The following is a 16,072-nucleotide window of genomic DNA, read 5'->3' as shown; positions in this document are numbered from 1 at the left end:
GGAAAGTTATGGTTGCAACTTTGCATAGGTGTGTAATACTACAGGTAATAGTTCAAGTAAACGCACAACATGTTTTTTCGTCACTCATTACTGATCCATATTTCAGTTCATGTCACCATTTTTGAAAAAGAATACCTATGTTTCAAATACCAAGCGTATTTGTGTGATTGGTATTTATAGGTAACATCAGCAGATGGTGAGTTACAGATTGAACGTAAGCAATGACGAACTCGAATTAAAGTATAATATCAATTTTTGTATTTTTTATTTTTAATGTAGGCGTAGAGGCTGGTGGTAGATCAAAGTATCACGTCAATTAATTTGCTGTGTGTATACTAATTTTTTTTCCATTTCTACGGCTTAGTTAGAACTAAAACGGCTTACCAAAAAATTTTCATGATGATTATTTCATTTTTTTCATAATGTGGTACTGCAAGGGTTAAGGTAATTTTCGTTAGTTCTGCAATTTTAACGTAGAAAAAACAAAACATAAATCGTATTGTTACTGTGATTTGAACGTCTCATATCCCCATTATTATGCATACTACTCGCGATTCTTATCACGTTCTCTTTTTTTTTTTGTTTCCTCTTATTGTGACGTATAGAATACACTTTACATTACAAGCCAGAAGATGGTACTTGGTTGACGAAAAAATTGAGCAGCTCAACGGACAGGTCCACGCTGTCAGGATTGAAATGTGGTACTCGATACCAGATGTACTTGACGGCGTCGAATAGTCTTGGTACTGGGGAACCAAGTGTATCTGTACCGGTTCGCACGAAGGGTGCAGGTAAGCCTGACTAACATTTAATGAAATAAATGCTGATGCCTTCATTTTTTTTGTTGATTTAGAAAATTTTAGTATGCGATTTTATATATATTTTCAACAATCCGAAAATTATTTTATTTGGAGATATTTGTTTCTTTACTCGAAAAATATTTGGCAGATGGCAGCATATGTAAATTGGAATTTCATTGAACCTGCCTGCAATCTATTTATTGATGACTGTAGTTCACAGTTTTTTTTTCTTTTCGTATACTTGACTTTTTTTTTCGTATTGGTAAACCGTCAAAAGTTTAATAATATATATATATTAGAAAACAACAATTATGTTGTTGAAACTTTTAACAACCATGCACTTATTTTTTGAGTTAATGAAATATATATTTTTTAAATCGAACTTTTTGAAAACACTTAATTTCGTCCAAAACAATTTAACCTTAACACATATTGCTTCATATGTACTTTTTTATTAACTTATTACTGGCAGATTACCATGTTTCAAATCGAAAGCTTTGACAAGTTTTGCCCAGGGTGAAAACCTGGCCCTGACCATAGATGTAGCTCGTCAAGAGTAGTTGCTACCAGCACCTCCTACAGCTAGAAGCCTCTGCACTCTCTGTTTGCCATAAACGTCATTTAGACTACTTAGCAAGTTTGCCACATTTTTGAACCACATCATCCTATGTTTTTTCTTCTTATTTTGGCGTAGAATCTTCCTGGTTGACTCACAAATACCGCACGGTGATTGGATGTGGAGCATAGAAATCGCCGCCCAATCATTTCTTTTCTGCGCAACGATGTTACTGGCACGAGCAGGGAATTTATATTCTGAGGGAAAATGAATTACTTACTGACGTCACAAGCAGACTGCGGAGTCCTTCTATCTCTAGGAGGTGCTGGTTCTACATCTTTTCAATTGCGTCATGCCACTCTGCTGTATCTATTCTAATCCCATTGACAGGGCCCAAGTTTTGGGGCTTGCGGAAAATGCTCATGATGACAAAGGAAGGGATCTCGAAACCTTTGTGGAAAATTTCTTTCTCTGGATTCAATCTCAATATGATGCAGGCAATGATGGTTTTGTTGAGGGCTGTGAAGTTATTAGAGAGTTATTGGATGTAAATTTCAGTGTATGTTGAGTATGTGGTAGAGCCATCGAATGGAGAAATATGCGGTAAACTAGTTATTGAAGCTGTCAGATTCTTTAATAATTTGGATGGTCATTTGATTGTATACATAAACTGGCTAGTGGTTTCAAAAAAATATTTCGCTTTGAAACATGGTAAATTGTCAGTAATTAGTAAAAAAAGTACACATAAAGCAAAATGCGTTAAGACGGTCAAATCGTTTTGGATGAAAATAGTATTTCATTTGTTGCAAATTCAAATAGTGATACTAATGGTTGCCATTTGGTGTATCATGCTCAAACTTCAGTAGTTACTAACGGTTGTGTCTCTCTGGAGGACACTAAATCTTTGGATAAATATGGTATTTGTTCTGTTAATGACACCGATAAATGATACTAATATATATATGGTTGCTCTACTGATTGTTTTTCAGGGTGTAATGCTCATACCACTGAAATTATTCTTGATGATCGTATCGCTTAGCACGATAAAACTCTCTCTCTCTGATGTTGTAAATGATTCATTGCATTTTCACAAAGGTTTTTTAAATATAATGCTTCTGCACATGTTGATAAAAGTACTTCTGTTCACATTAATGATCCACAGCACTGCGTTGTAGCGTTGGAGGTACTGAATATGCAAAAACTCATAAAAAATTTTCTCAAATTGTTTGTGACTCCGAGAGTGAAATTATTACTGAATGTAATGTTCTTTTTTTAAGGGAAAACTTATGTTGACAGTATACAATTGTCAGCTAACTCGGGAATCAATAGCTATAAAACAGCCTCAAATGAGTTTGTCACTTCAAACAGTTTTTTGAACAAGAATACGTACGCTAATGATAGGTTAGCTATCGTGAAAAGGGGGTGACTACCCTGTCATGGACGTTCTCAATGTACCTAATGACCTCAGTGGTTCTGATTCCCTGAGCAGTGATTGTGATTTAGCCTGTTTAACCTTTGGTATTAGAATTTATAATGTTTATACTCCTTTGAGTACTTCTGATCCGATGAATGCTACAGAGAATGATGATGAATGACATGGTGGGCACTAGTAAAAATTCCGATGCTAATGTCAATAATATCAAAAGTGATGTTGAATGCAAATCTGGCTCCTTATCTGAAATGCAAAATAGTGTGTGAAAAAACGAGTAAAACTGGAAAAAATAAGAAATAGTCTAAAAATTATTGTGATGAATATGTAGATAATGAATCTGTAATTGTTTTATGAACAGTGATGATGTAAACGCTGAGTTGGTGATAATGCGACATTTAAAGCAAATAACAAAAAAGGAAGAATAAAAGGAAAAAGATCCTACTTATGATGCTGCTACCCCTGGTACTAGTGGACTTTCAATAGCTGAGCTGAAAGCAGCAAAGAGGAAAGAGCAAATGGAGCTTATAAATTCTAAAAAATATGACTCTAACAATATACTGATAAACTTAACCCAGCTCTCTCAGGTGAAGTCTTCCAAAAAACAGGATGTATCTGCGACCCATAAGCTTGCTAACAAGGCTGCACTCATCAGCAAACCTGGTCCTCAAAGATCCTCAAAGGATACTAGTTCCCCTGCGAATATAGCTAAAGAGTCTGCCTCCGGAGTAAGGATTCACTGCAAAAAAATGACTGCTTATCTCGTGATAAACAAGGTATTGTAGACCGGGAAGTGTTAACGCATCAAGCCCAACCAGGGATCCAATGAGTGACAATTGTATTGCCAATTCACTGGGAGTAAGCTCCCATATACAAAAAATGCTCGTTTCAGAAAAGTTCTCTTGCCAGACATTAAGGGACTGAGGGCGATGGTTCTCCGTAAATGGAACAGTAAGAAATTCAAGTCCAAATTCGTAGATATTTACAGATAACTCATGTAGATTTTTGCATACAGGAAAAAGAAACATACGCTGAAAATAAGCCCTAATCATCTTTTAAAAGAGAGGCTATGGAGAAACAGAGCAATAACTTTCTAATTGAAAGTTAGAAGACAGGGGCACCGTATGAAAATTTGTTATATTACACGACCCTTGTTAAAATGCATGGCACATCTAAAAGTAGACAATTTATTTAGATACTTTTTCTAACTAAAAGTATATTTCTGTGTCTTATAGTTTACGAGATAGGTGAGATGAGGTGAGATGGAGTCAAGTTTTTACCCTGTATAATACTAACACAAGCGGATTATCATTACTATTACTATCTGTGTAGTAGTAGTAATTATTATATACAATTACTAGTAATATAATACAACTACTTTATGTGTTCATAATGTGAAAATCAGCTCTATTTTGCTACGTCAATTCACCATGGTTTTCTGAAATATGCGATATCCTTGAACCTCATATACACAAGGGACAACATGCAATTAATTACTACAATTTTATTATTGTTTTCAAGCCCGATACATTTTTGGTCAACTGCTTACAAGATGAATTATTTTCTATTCCATCCGAATATAAAATCATTTTAAGCAGCTAATTTTTTTCGAAAATCTTTCGATAAAACGAAACGCTGTGAACGGTGTATATTAAACTGTGTGTGCTTAACGACCTAGCGGTTGAAGAAAGCCTGATAGATAGATAGATAGAACCGCTCACAGCCCCGGACTGATGCAAAGCACCTTACTTCCGTTACCTCAAAAGAGGCAGAGTTGTGTCGGAAAAGTTAGCAAAGATTTATAGTGGTGGCTCCCCTTGCCCCGTGCTCGCAAGTTTCGAATTACTCGCGTCGTTCTCCCCATGAAGACAGCCATCAACTCGATGCAACGTACAAGCCTGAATGTATGTAAACAACCAAAAAAAATTAGATTTTCTCAGACTTCTGCAACATAATTTAACTATACAGGGTGTCCCGAAAGTGCTAATGCAGCCTTTATCTCAAACCGTCCGTCGTGAGGTATGGTTCTAATTGAAAAAAAAAAAGCCGAAAAGTTATTCAAAAATTGCCCTGTACCAGTTTTGAGAGTGAAAATACAGTCTGTAACAAAATAAAAGAAATCTCAATTTTTATACGGTCCTTTGTCCTAGGAAGTTGTTGTCCTGTCCCTCCTGAGGCTTAAAAAAAAGTTTCTAATTGCAATAGTTGCTGAAAGTGCAATATTTGAATTCGCATAGCGAAGAAAAATGGGGAAAGGACAGCATAAGTGCGGGGAAAGAACATTGTCCGTTAGTTTTAGCTTTTCTTTCATAACTTTCCTCCTATTTTCGAACTCAAATATTTTAGCGAATTTTTTCTGTTCGCCTCACGAGAGACAGTGCAACAATTTTCCAATTGGAAAAAGAGGACAAGTTTTTTACCGTATAAAATTATTTTATGATACTGTATTTTCACTTTCAAAACTGGTGCAGTGTAATTTTTTAGTACCTTTTGAGCATTTTTTTTTAATTGGTCTCACACCTTTACGACGGAGGGTTGACGTGATAAAGGCTGCATCAGCACCTACAGGACACCCTGTATATATCAATAAACTCAACTGATTTATTTATTATTGGTTTTTACTACCTATAAAATACATATCTATAAGATAATTTATGTTTTTTTGTCTCTTGGCAGCACGTTATCTCGATAATAGTTATATATATTTTTTTGTTTCAGCTCCGATGCCAGCTCCGCAAAAGTCATTCGTCACTCCGAACATGACTATCGCTACATTGCACCTAGATCGTTGGCAGAGCGCCGGCTGCTCCATTCAGTTTTTCACTGTTCAGTATAGGTTGCCGTACGAAAGTAAATGGAGGAGATGGTCCGACAAGATTCCGTCCCACGAAAGACAAACGGTATTGACACCTCTCCTACCGGGAAGAGAATATTATCTGATGGTCACGGCTCACAGCGAAGCGGGAGTCACGCAAGCCGATTATAAGTTCAGGACACTGCCAATTTCATTAATTGGTAAGTTATTGTTAACGGATTATTTTATAGCCTTGTTAAGTAGGTAACGAATCTTGTCTTCGCCTGTGCTACTGTCTAGACCAGTGAATTTCAACCCCGATCCATATGCCTCCCTTGTGGCCGTAAGAAATATTTAGGGCCGGGTGTATTTCCACCGGCAGAATTCCATAAAAAGGTACACATGCCAGACGATTAACTGAGGCCACAGACAGCTGTGAAATATATATATACACATAGTTGTGAAGAGTTAAATAAAATACAGTCGAATCCCGTTATAACGAATTACAAGGGATCGGACAAATCACTTCGTTAAAATGAAATTTCGTTATGAAGGAATTCAATGTTTTTGCATTGTTCTTGTGTAAACCTATCTGAAGGATTAGAAAAGTGTTCGTTAAAACGAGAATTTTGCTATAACGGTGTTCGTTAAAACGAGAATTTCGCTATAAAGGTGTTCGTTATAACGGGATTCGACTGCATGAGGCCGAAAAAGTGTTACTTCTATGAGAATCCATGGAACCAGGGCACCATTTTAATGCATTGGCCTACCTGGACATGTCTGCTAGGGAGGGTAATGAGTAGGGTAATGTCAGTAAGTGGCCTACTAATCACTAGGGCACATAATCACTACTTATGACCTTAAGGATGAAACGTCGTTGCTGAACAGTAAATTCAGGTTTTTTTCACCTATCAGCAGTGACGTTTCATATTTTAGGGCATAAAAATCTGAGCCCTAATAATTGCATTCGGTCGAAAGAAAATAAGTCGTTACTTCCAGCGAAGTGCGAACCCCCCTACCCCAACTCCGCAAAGGAAAAAAAACAAAAAAACGTCACTTCACCCTGGTTTCCACGATGTGATGGTCCAGTATGGAATCTTTACTACATCGAACCTCATAGGTCCGGAGAGATCCACCTCAATTACAAAATTCTTGTCCACTATTAAATTTACTGAAAGAAATCAATTCTTTCAATAGAAATAGTATCTTCACTGGCTGAGGGAGGTGGGAGATGGGTTCCTTAGATAAAGCAGGGATCGCGAAGATAAAATACGGCCCAAAAGTGCCCACGAGCGAAAAAAAAGGTTAAGAAACGTTTATCTTGTGAACAAATTTTACGTCACTCTCCTATACCAAAAATTGTGGTATGCCTTTGTTATCACTGCTCTTATTGGGTGTTGCCAGACGTACCGTAATTTCAATGAAATAAGAGAAAATTCATCAGTATAGTTTTTTTAACTTAGTTATTTCCTGAGTAATCAAAAGAGTACCCTGAGTATGAACATGATTTCCTAAGTATCAGCACCAACGTCTATAAAAGAGATCGGATCGATATGAGAACATTAATCTTTTTTTGAAAACGAACGAAAAAAATTCTTACAGTCGTGCTCGGAAATTTTTCTATTTTTAGAACTGTTTTCTATTTTTCAAAATAAGGAAAATAAACTCTAGGAGAATTTCGTGTGTAAAAATTAGGTATGTCTGAACTAGGGCTAGTACAATTAATTGATTAATCGGGTCGGCTAATCGATAAATTGTTAATCCCAGCTAAAATTCTAGTTCAGTTAATCGACTCGTTAAAATTCGAAATTTTAATTAAAAATTTGTAAATTAACTATTTGTTTCAAAAAAGTGATTATATTCTGTTTGTCTTATAAATCATGTTTAATACAGAACGTTTTGGATAAGTGACTAAATTAAAAAAATATTAAAATATCAATTTTTTTGGCCAAAATGGATTCATCGAAAGCTGATGATTTCTATTTCAAATTGAGTGTGATTTGAGTTTTAGAAGACAAGACTAAAATTTATTGTTTCCACTATATGAACAGTAGTTTTTCATATTCTGTCAAGCATCGGCTCATCTGCTCACAAATACCATTCGAGAGGAGCTTTTAGAAAAACAATCAACACTATAATTGAAGCAGTATAACCAAAAATAACAATTTGAAAAACGATAAGATCCAAGTAATATAAATAGAAGATAAGTAAGATAAGAGATAAATTACAAGTTCTTGCAGTTATTATGTTCAGCATATAAAATTGCTTGAATTGGGCAGCCTTAATTTTTTAACCTATTCCTAGATATGTTTACCTCTACCGAATAGATGAGTGAAATCAAAAAGTATATTTTTGTAGTATTATTTGGTCCCAAAGTATACGATTAAAATTCGATTAAAAAATTTTGATTAACCAGTTAAACATTTCAATTGATTCCCAGCCCTAGTCTGAACCAATAATGCTGACAATTAGTGTCGTACCACCCGTTGACCATTCATTCAAATAACGTACACGATTAATGTTTAACCGTTAGTTGAATTACTATGGGATATTAACATATTTCCAGAAAAGAATTGAAGCTTTCTGAAATTGAAGTTTTATGGTAAAGGTATAAAATTAACAGGGCAAATATATATATATATATATATATATATATATATATTTTTTTTTTTTCTTATTGTTGTATTTAAATTTTTTTTTCTCTTATTTACTGAGTAATCAACTATCATACTTGTATTGCCATCTTCCACTGACAAATAATTGTCAAAAATTTTAGTTTTTAAAATGTCCAATAGATGGCAGCAGTCTTTCATATTTCTGTTTCAGGTAGGGTTAGAAAACTTAAAAAAGAGGGCGCCTGCGCACACACCCGTGATTAGGTTATTTTCCCCAATTTCCGCAAAAGGTGGCGCCACATTCTTTCTAAAAATATAAAAAAAAGATCTACCATCCCAATAATTTTTGAAAGAACCACTGTGTGTGTGTATGTTACAGAAATGTGATAAACACAGTTATTATGCATAATCACCGGCTCTATTATGCATACTTATCAGCCATCTTTGTAAGGTTAGTGAATTTTGTTCTTCATATTTACCGATAATTATGTGCAATCCCCAGCTCGTATTGGTAAATATAATAAATCGTCAATAAATTATTTAAATTTACCAGATATTTTGCTTAAATTTCAGCTTTGGATGATGGAATCGATTAGTGATGTTGCTTATGTTTGAAAATGTTGATACATGTGAAGAAATTATGCACTTATTCTGAACAACTTCAATTTTATGCATTTGTGTGCATTAATACCATGGCGCCCAAATGATGGGGCTGACGGAGCTCCTGCTCTGAAGTCCAGAACGATTCTCATCTTTTTTTGCTTTTCACGATATAACTTCACTGCAGAGGAGTCCGTTAAAAGTCTAGTCTTGGGGCAACCCCAAAACTCCCAGCCAAGGGTCCCTGCTCCAGGAAGTGGGGAGGAGGGCATAATTAATACTAAAAAAGGTAAAAATTCGAAATGCATTTGCGTATGATCTGGGCTGTAGTTATAAAAAATGTTATTAGAAGTCACCCGATAAGTTGCCAACAAATAGAGGAACAGATATTAATGATATAGATGTTTGTAAAACTACTATAATCTGAAAAATGTTATACGTCGCTCCTACAGTTGTCAAGATCATTTAATGTTGCCGTCCATTTTGGTAAATTTTTTCAACGAATTTCAAACCAAGCGAAAGAGTACGGGGTGGGGGAGATAGGATCGGATGATGACGGCCGAAAAGTTATACAATAGTCTTGGGCTTGAAACGTTTCAACATTTTGACACGTGTCTAGTACAGAGATTATCAGTTGGAGCAAAAAAGAAAATAAAACAACTATCCATTTCCCCTCGCTTGTAATGAATTGCGCTCACCGTTTCTGGTCAGTTTTGTTACATCATCTGGAGCAAGGAGAGGGTTTTCTTTCTTTACCCTCAGAAGTTTTTTTTTTTAATTTTTAGGAGTGTCCCCCCCCCCCACATAGGAATCAGCTTGGACTATCGTTAGAATAGGATCTGCTCTGCTTGGAAGCAAAGTAGATTCGTCTGGGAATGTCGAGAGCGTTGGTCAAAGCGTGTCAAAATGTGTGTGTGTGTGTGGGGGGGGGGAGGAGGGGAGTACACACACGCAAACAAATTTCAATGAAGAGATAAATTTTTCAGAACTTCGCTAAACATGATTCTGGATAACTGAAAAGGAGGAGAAATAAGACAATTTTTTTAAAACGTTTTTTTTTTTTTTCAGGAGGAAGCGTAAATTATTACGAAAAAAAGGGACGCGCTGTCCTAAAGAAGGATGGATGGTAACCCCATAGTTTTAAAAAAAATAGTTCTGTGCTGCCATCTAACAGCTGTAGAACAAACTAAACATCCATTCCGTTTTACATAGTGAATCCTAGATGGCGGCACAATAGTCATAATTCATGGATTCATATTCGTTAGTTGGGATAAATGATTAAAAGAACGATCAATGCGAAAACTGATATCGTGATAAATGTCATTTTTTTCTCTAGATTTGACATCATGAAAGTATTCCCATCTTTAATGACGTGTGTTGTTTTTTTTTTTCTACTTAAAATATACTGAGGATTATTTTGTGTTTAATTTTCAGTCAAAAAAATAAATCTCATGACTATTGGAAACCATAACTGCAGGTTTAATGAATTTAATCAGGATATTTTGGATATGTTTCTTTTCTGTCCTCGAATACTTTATCACTATGACCTGAAAAGTATTTAACCCTTTTACCACTAACAATACTTTAAAATCAATAAGTACAGCTTTCTTTTTAACCTTCGTAGCGTTCCTTGCATATTATCTAAACACTGTATAGCTACTTTACCATTGCTAGATGTCAGCACAAGTGTGGAACAACTATTTATTTGAGTATATGCTAATTAATAATACTCACTTTGATGTTTCGCCGGAATAAAAGTGTTTATCGTGTCACATTTTTTGTGAACTGCGGTAAAACACTGCGCCCCATAAAGTATGCCCTAACAAATGCTATTTGTTAGGATATTTTTTTTTTTGTGTAAAATAAACAAATTTGCATGAAACTATTATCTAACATATCTGTGAATTGGTACTTATTTTATTGCAAGTGTTCGCGTATCAGGTAAATTGAATCAATGCGAAAAACATTTTGTTTTCCTGTTTAGGCTTTAATTAGAACTAAAATGGAATATCAAAACTCTTGTAGGATATTATTACGTCATTTCCTTCATTAACGTGGTAGATATAAACCGTTAACGAATATTTTTCGTAATCATTATGGTTTCCACCATGGATATCCTGCTGCCATCTATCAAGATAATAACGAACGAACCGAATTCTGGAGATTGTAAATGTTGACGACAAAATTTCGTTCAACATCAAAATAATGCGTGAATTTTTAAAATCGGAGTAAAACACTAAAAAATGTCGGGAAGTAAAAAAAAAATTGAGCATGTGTCTTTCCTCTTAGCTTAATAGTAGAGCACGCTCACGGAAAGCGCTATGTTATTGGTTCAATTCCCCACAGAGGAGAACTTTTCTTTCCAAATATCTTCGCTTGGTGTCATTGTACTCATCTGTACTGCGTATTTGTGTTAAGTTGAGACAGTTTTCACGGAAGTTTTATAATTGTTACTTTTTTACTTACTACTCAAAACTCTCGCAGGTTCTTTGACTCCAAGGTGTCCTGTAAGTGCTAGAGCGGAAACGCAAAAATAAATCATAATCGCAAAAAAAAACCCCCCACAGAACAGAATCACTTTTTTCTTGCATAACTATCGATGGTAAGAACTTTAATCACTTTCGCGAAACGTAACATGTACACGCACTGTCCTCGTGTAAAGTATCGCTAAATAAAAAATTTCTCCATACATTCCTATGTGATTCTGTTTTGTGTTTTCTACCTCCCCTAAAAATTTGCACGTTGAGTTTTAATCTCAAAATATATATATAATTATACGTTGCTAATTATTTATTTCAAATTTGGAACAAAAATTTTCTATTGTATATGGTATGCTGATACAATGTATCACATATATTCCGATACCTACTTTTTTAATATCAAACATTAAGAAATATAATGCATTGTGAACAACCAACGCGCATGATAAAGTAACACATTAACGTAACATAATGAAATTTTGATTCAAAATAAAAACTCTTTAGTTCATATACTGAGGCTATATATAAGAGATCCATTCATAAATACTTAAAATACTTAATTTATGCAAAACAAAAAAAATATTTTGCAAAAATTTGATGTCTAAATTTAATTTTTGAATAAAATAGTCAGGGAAATCTCAATACTCTATGCTTACCTCTTATATGCAATGAACAGTTTTCTTTATTTATAGTACAAAATTTTATTCAATTACATTGATGTCATGCTATGCATATTATATGCGCAGCATATTAACACCACTGTATAAAAAAGTTCTACTTCACTCTCATATTCAATTCAATTCAATTTTTTTTCCTTTTTCTCAAAATAATTTTTTTCTGTGTGTGTGTACATATATATATATATATATATATATATATATGTATATATATATATACTAGGGGGGCTCTGCCCCCCTGCCTTTGGCGGCCAACCCCCCCCCCCCCTTCTCTCCCGGACATATCTTGTTTATTTCGTCCCACTTCATCAGCGTGCTATGGAAAAGGGGAAAGGGACGTGTGAAAGCACCAGCCTACTGAAGAAGCGAATTTTAATGAAAATAATAATAAAGCAACAAAAAACAAATGAGATTCATCAAGTATCCCCAGAAAACTTCCCCATGGGGGTCCCCAGATTCAATTCGCTGAATTTCAGTGGGGCCCCACACTGGATATATCTTGGGCTACCGATGTGTTGCAAATTTTACAATGTTAAACCACAAAAATCAATGAGATACATTCAGGGGCACCGAATTACAACCTGCCAACATTTCCATGAAGCCCTGACCTGCAAGCTTGTCGGACACCCCCCTGTGAGAATTTTTCATTTTTATCAATTTTACAACGAATAAAATCCAGGGCCCCACATCCAGTAGCGGGGACACAATACGCAGATTTTTAGTGGGGCCCCAGACTGGCTATATCTCGGGTTTCGGCTGTGGCAAATTCTACAACAGAAAAGAATGAGATTCATCCAGGGCCCCCAAAATGAAACCTGTAAACATGGGGGCCCCCCGACTTGGAAGCTTGTCGGTCATCCCCCGGAGCGAGTGCCATGAAAAATTTTCATTTGTATTCGTTTTACCAACGAATAAAATCCAGGGCCCCCAACCAATTACCCGGGACACCAATTCGCATACTTTTGGTGGGGCCCCAGACTGGCTTTATCTCGGGCTTCGGCTGTTGCAAATTCTACAACAGAAAAGAATGAGATTCATCCAGGGCCCCCAAAATGAAACCTGTAAACATGGGGCCCCCCGACTTGGAAGCTTGTCGGTCATCCCCCGGTGCGAGTGCCATGAAAAATTTTCATTTGTATTCGTTTTACCAACGAATAAAATCCAGGGCCCCAAAATGAAACCTGTAAACATGGGGCCCCCGACTTGGAAGCTTGTCGGTCATCCCCCGGTGCGAGTGCCATGAAAAATTTTCATTTGTATTCGTTTTACGAACGAATAAAATCCAGGGCCCCCAAAAAATTACCCGGGACACCAATTCGCATACTTTTGGTGGGGCCCCAGACTGGCTTTATCTCGGGCTTCCGCTGTTGCAAATTCTACAACAGAAAAGAATGAGATTCATCCAGGGCCCCCAAAATGAAACCTGTAAACATGGGGCCCCCGACTTGGAAGCTTGTCGGTCATCCCCCGGTGCGAGTGCTATGAAAAATTTTCATTTGTATTCGTTTTACCAACAAATAAAATCCAGGGCACCCAAAATGAAACCTGTAAACATGGGGCCCCCGACTTGGAAGCTTGTCGGTCATCCCCCGGAGCGAGTGCTATGAAAAATTTTCATTTGTATTCGTTTTACCAACAAATAAAATCCAGGGCACCCAAAATGAAACCTGTAAACATGGGGCCCCCGACTTGGAAGCTTGTCGGTCATCCCCCGGAGCGAGTGCCATGAAAAATTTTCATTTGTATTCGTTTTACCAACGAATAAAATCCAGGACCCCCCAACCAATTACCCGGGACACCAATTCGCTTACTTTTGGTGGGGCCCCAGACTGGATATATCTTTTGCTTCCGCTATCGAAATTTTTCAACGTTAAAGCAGCAAGAAAACAATGAGATCCATCAAGGGCCCCTGGAAATGAAAACTTTTTACTTATACGTGAAATCTTCCCCGGGTACCCCGACCCTGTGTTGGGAGCACTGCTGTTGTGTGTGTATATTATACATATATATACCTCTCGGCATGGACCTCCCCCCCCCTCCACAAAGGAAGGGCTGACAGGGGCCACAACGATTCTTATCACTTTTTGATTTTTCACACTATAAATTAATCACAGAGGGGCCCCTGAAAAGCTGGTTTGGGGGCTCGAAATCTAAATTCCAGCCTAAGGGCTCTGCTGTAGGATGTAGGAGCCTCTTGGTACATGCACATAACATGGTCCCGATGGGTCAAATGGGTCCCGATATGTGAATATCGACCCAATATCGATATATGATATCATATCGATATATGAATGTGAATATCGATATATGAATCGAACCCACTTCCGTAACAGACTTCCGTCACTCGGTTGCTTAGCAACAGGCCCTTTTCGAGTTTGTTTGTGATTTTATATTATAGAATAGATATTGGAGATTTTTATAAAATATTTGTATGCACACATTGCATAGCATATAAAATCGGAAATGTGTGTGAGAAACTGGAAATGAATAAATTATTAATAATAGTTTTAGTAATAGTCGATGCTCGTAATAACTACCCCCCTTCGCCCCGAGGAAAACGGACGTTACATTGGGAGAGCATTATCTGGAACGTTTCAAAAAATCTCTTAGAAGTTTTTAGTTTCTCTCTAAAAGTATATCGCATTCACGGAATGAAGCAATTCTTTCATTTTGTTTTAATTTTGCGATGAACACTGAACGATTCGCCTGTTTTGTCTTTAGACTTCGATTTCCTATCAAATTCTGCCATTACTTTCAATCCGAGATCAAATATATAACACTCCGTTTATTTAAGATAGCAACGGCAAATGAATAATTTCTAGCATGGGAACATAAGTTCACTTGCCTGTATATGCTCCAATTCAGAAACAAACTGAAATTGCGCGATGAAATTTGAATGAGGAAAAAAGTTAAAAATTTAAATTTTTAATTCAAATTTAAATGTTAAATGAGATAATAAAACCTAACATGTTGGAAGTGAGCTACCATTTAAGGAAATAAGAATGGTAAGCGAAACGGGGGGATAAAATCAACACCCGCGAACTCAGGGCGCCTGGCTATAGTTCGTCCCGTTTTCAGTGAAGACATTAGTTAACCACCGTGTTTTTCGTAAACGTGACGATCATATACCTTTGAATCATCTGTTTTTCACACCCTTTCTTTTATCAAAGGCCAAGATCGAATAAACTCAACCATGGATTTCGTTTATTTTTTCGCAAAAGTGTTTAAAATTCTCAATGGGATGGATTGGATGGACCATGAGTACACTATCAATCGTATTAATCGACGGCTTCGATAAGTGGACGCCACTGTTTAATCAGGGGCAACACAAGGTCGTGGTGCCACGGGGGGTTCTTCTCTAACAGGATTGTGAATATATGGATTAACTTACAGCCGGGGGATCGTGAATTCTAACACAATTGACACGGTTGAAATGAAATACCTAAACATATCGGAATAAATCAAGAATCTATCAATTCTCTGATTATTGGATATTATCACCATATCATCACATAAACGCGTCGACCATTCAACAAATTGAATTTTATTTGTCTTAAAAACGTGCCAATTTTTGTATAAAGAAAGACAACCATAATTGTTCTTTTTTATGGGCAGTATATTTATATTTTGTAATAATTATTGATTATATAGTGCTCTTATTGAGTTGCTGTGTTTTTGATATAGTTTAAGTATATTTGCTGGTTATATTTCTTACGGGTATCATTTTTTAGACCCCTCGTTGGACATTTTTCCTGTAGTGGTCTTTGTATCCATATTTGCGTAAAATAACGACAAATACAGCCTGAGTTGGATTTGGTAGTTGTAATGGATTGAATTATATTTAGCGATCGTTATATATACTGAATAAAGATATGGCGTAAATAGGAAAATATATTTTGTATACATTGGCTTGGTCGGGGGGGGGGGTTAGCAGAGAAGAACCACGTGTGCTCTTGATGGCACACGGGACTTAAGCTATGAAGATAAACTTGATTTAGGAAAATGTTTACACACATTGGAAGAGCGCAGATGTCGAGGGAATATTATTGAAGCGTTTGAAATTGTCAACGGGATGGATAAAATGGACCATGAGTTAGTTATTAATACATAAGAATGGTCAA

At 36.3% G+C, this 16,072-nt stretch overlaps 1 protein-coding gene across 4 annotated transcripts in view; it reads left to right on the top strand.

Moving 5' to 3' along the window:
- Positions 1-16,072, top strand: part of LOC149078990 (cell adhesion molecule Dscam1-like) — a 134,843-nt gene that overhangs the window by 101,435 nt on the left and 17,336 nt on the right. For all 4 annotated transcript variants that reach the window (XM_089241234.1, XM_089241236.1, XM_089241235.1 and 1 more), the window contains exons 20-21: positions 606-791; positions 5,504-5,800. In XM_089241234.1, coding sequence (XP_089097360.1) covers positions 606-791; positions 5,504-5,800 — 483 coding nt within the window. The remainder of the gene's footprint in view (positions 1-605; positions 792-5,503; positions 5,801-16,072) is intronic.

This window comes from Pholcus phalangioides, unplaced genomic scaffold, assembly GCF_987345545.1.
Source record: "Pholcus phalangioides strain wild (caught in Gottingen) unplaced genomic scaffold, Ppha-v1.0 ptg000013l_1, whole genome shotgun sequence".
NCBI lineage: Eukaryota > Metazoa > Arthropoda > Arachnida > Araneae > Pholcidae > Pholcus > Pholcus phalangioides.
This window is presented reverse-complemented; position numbering and strand designations above follow the sequence as displayed.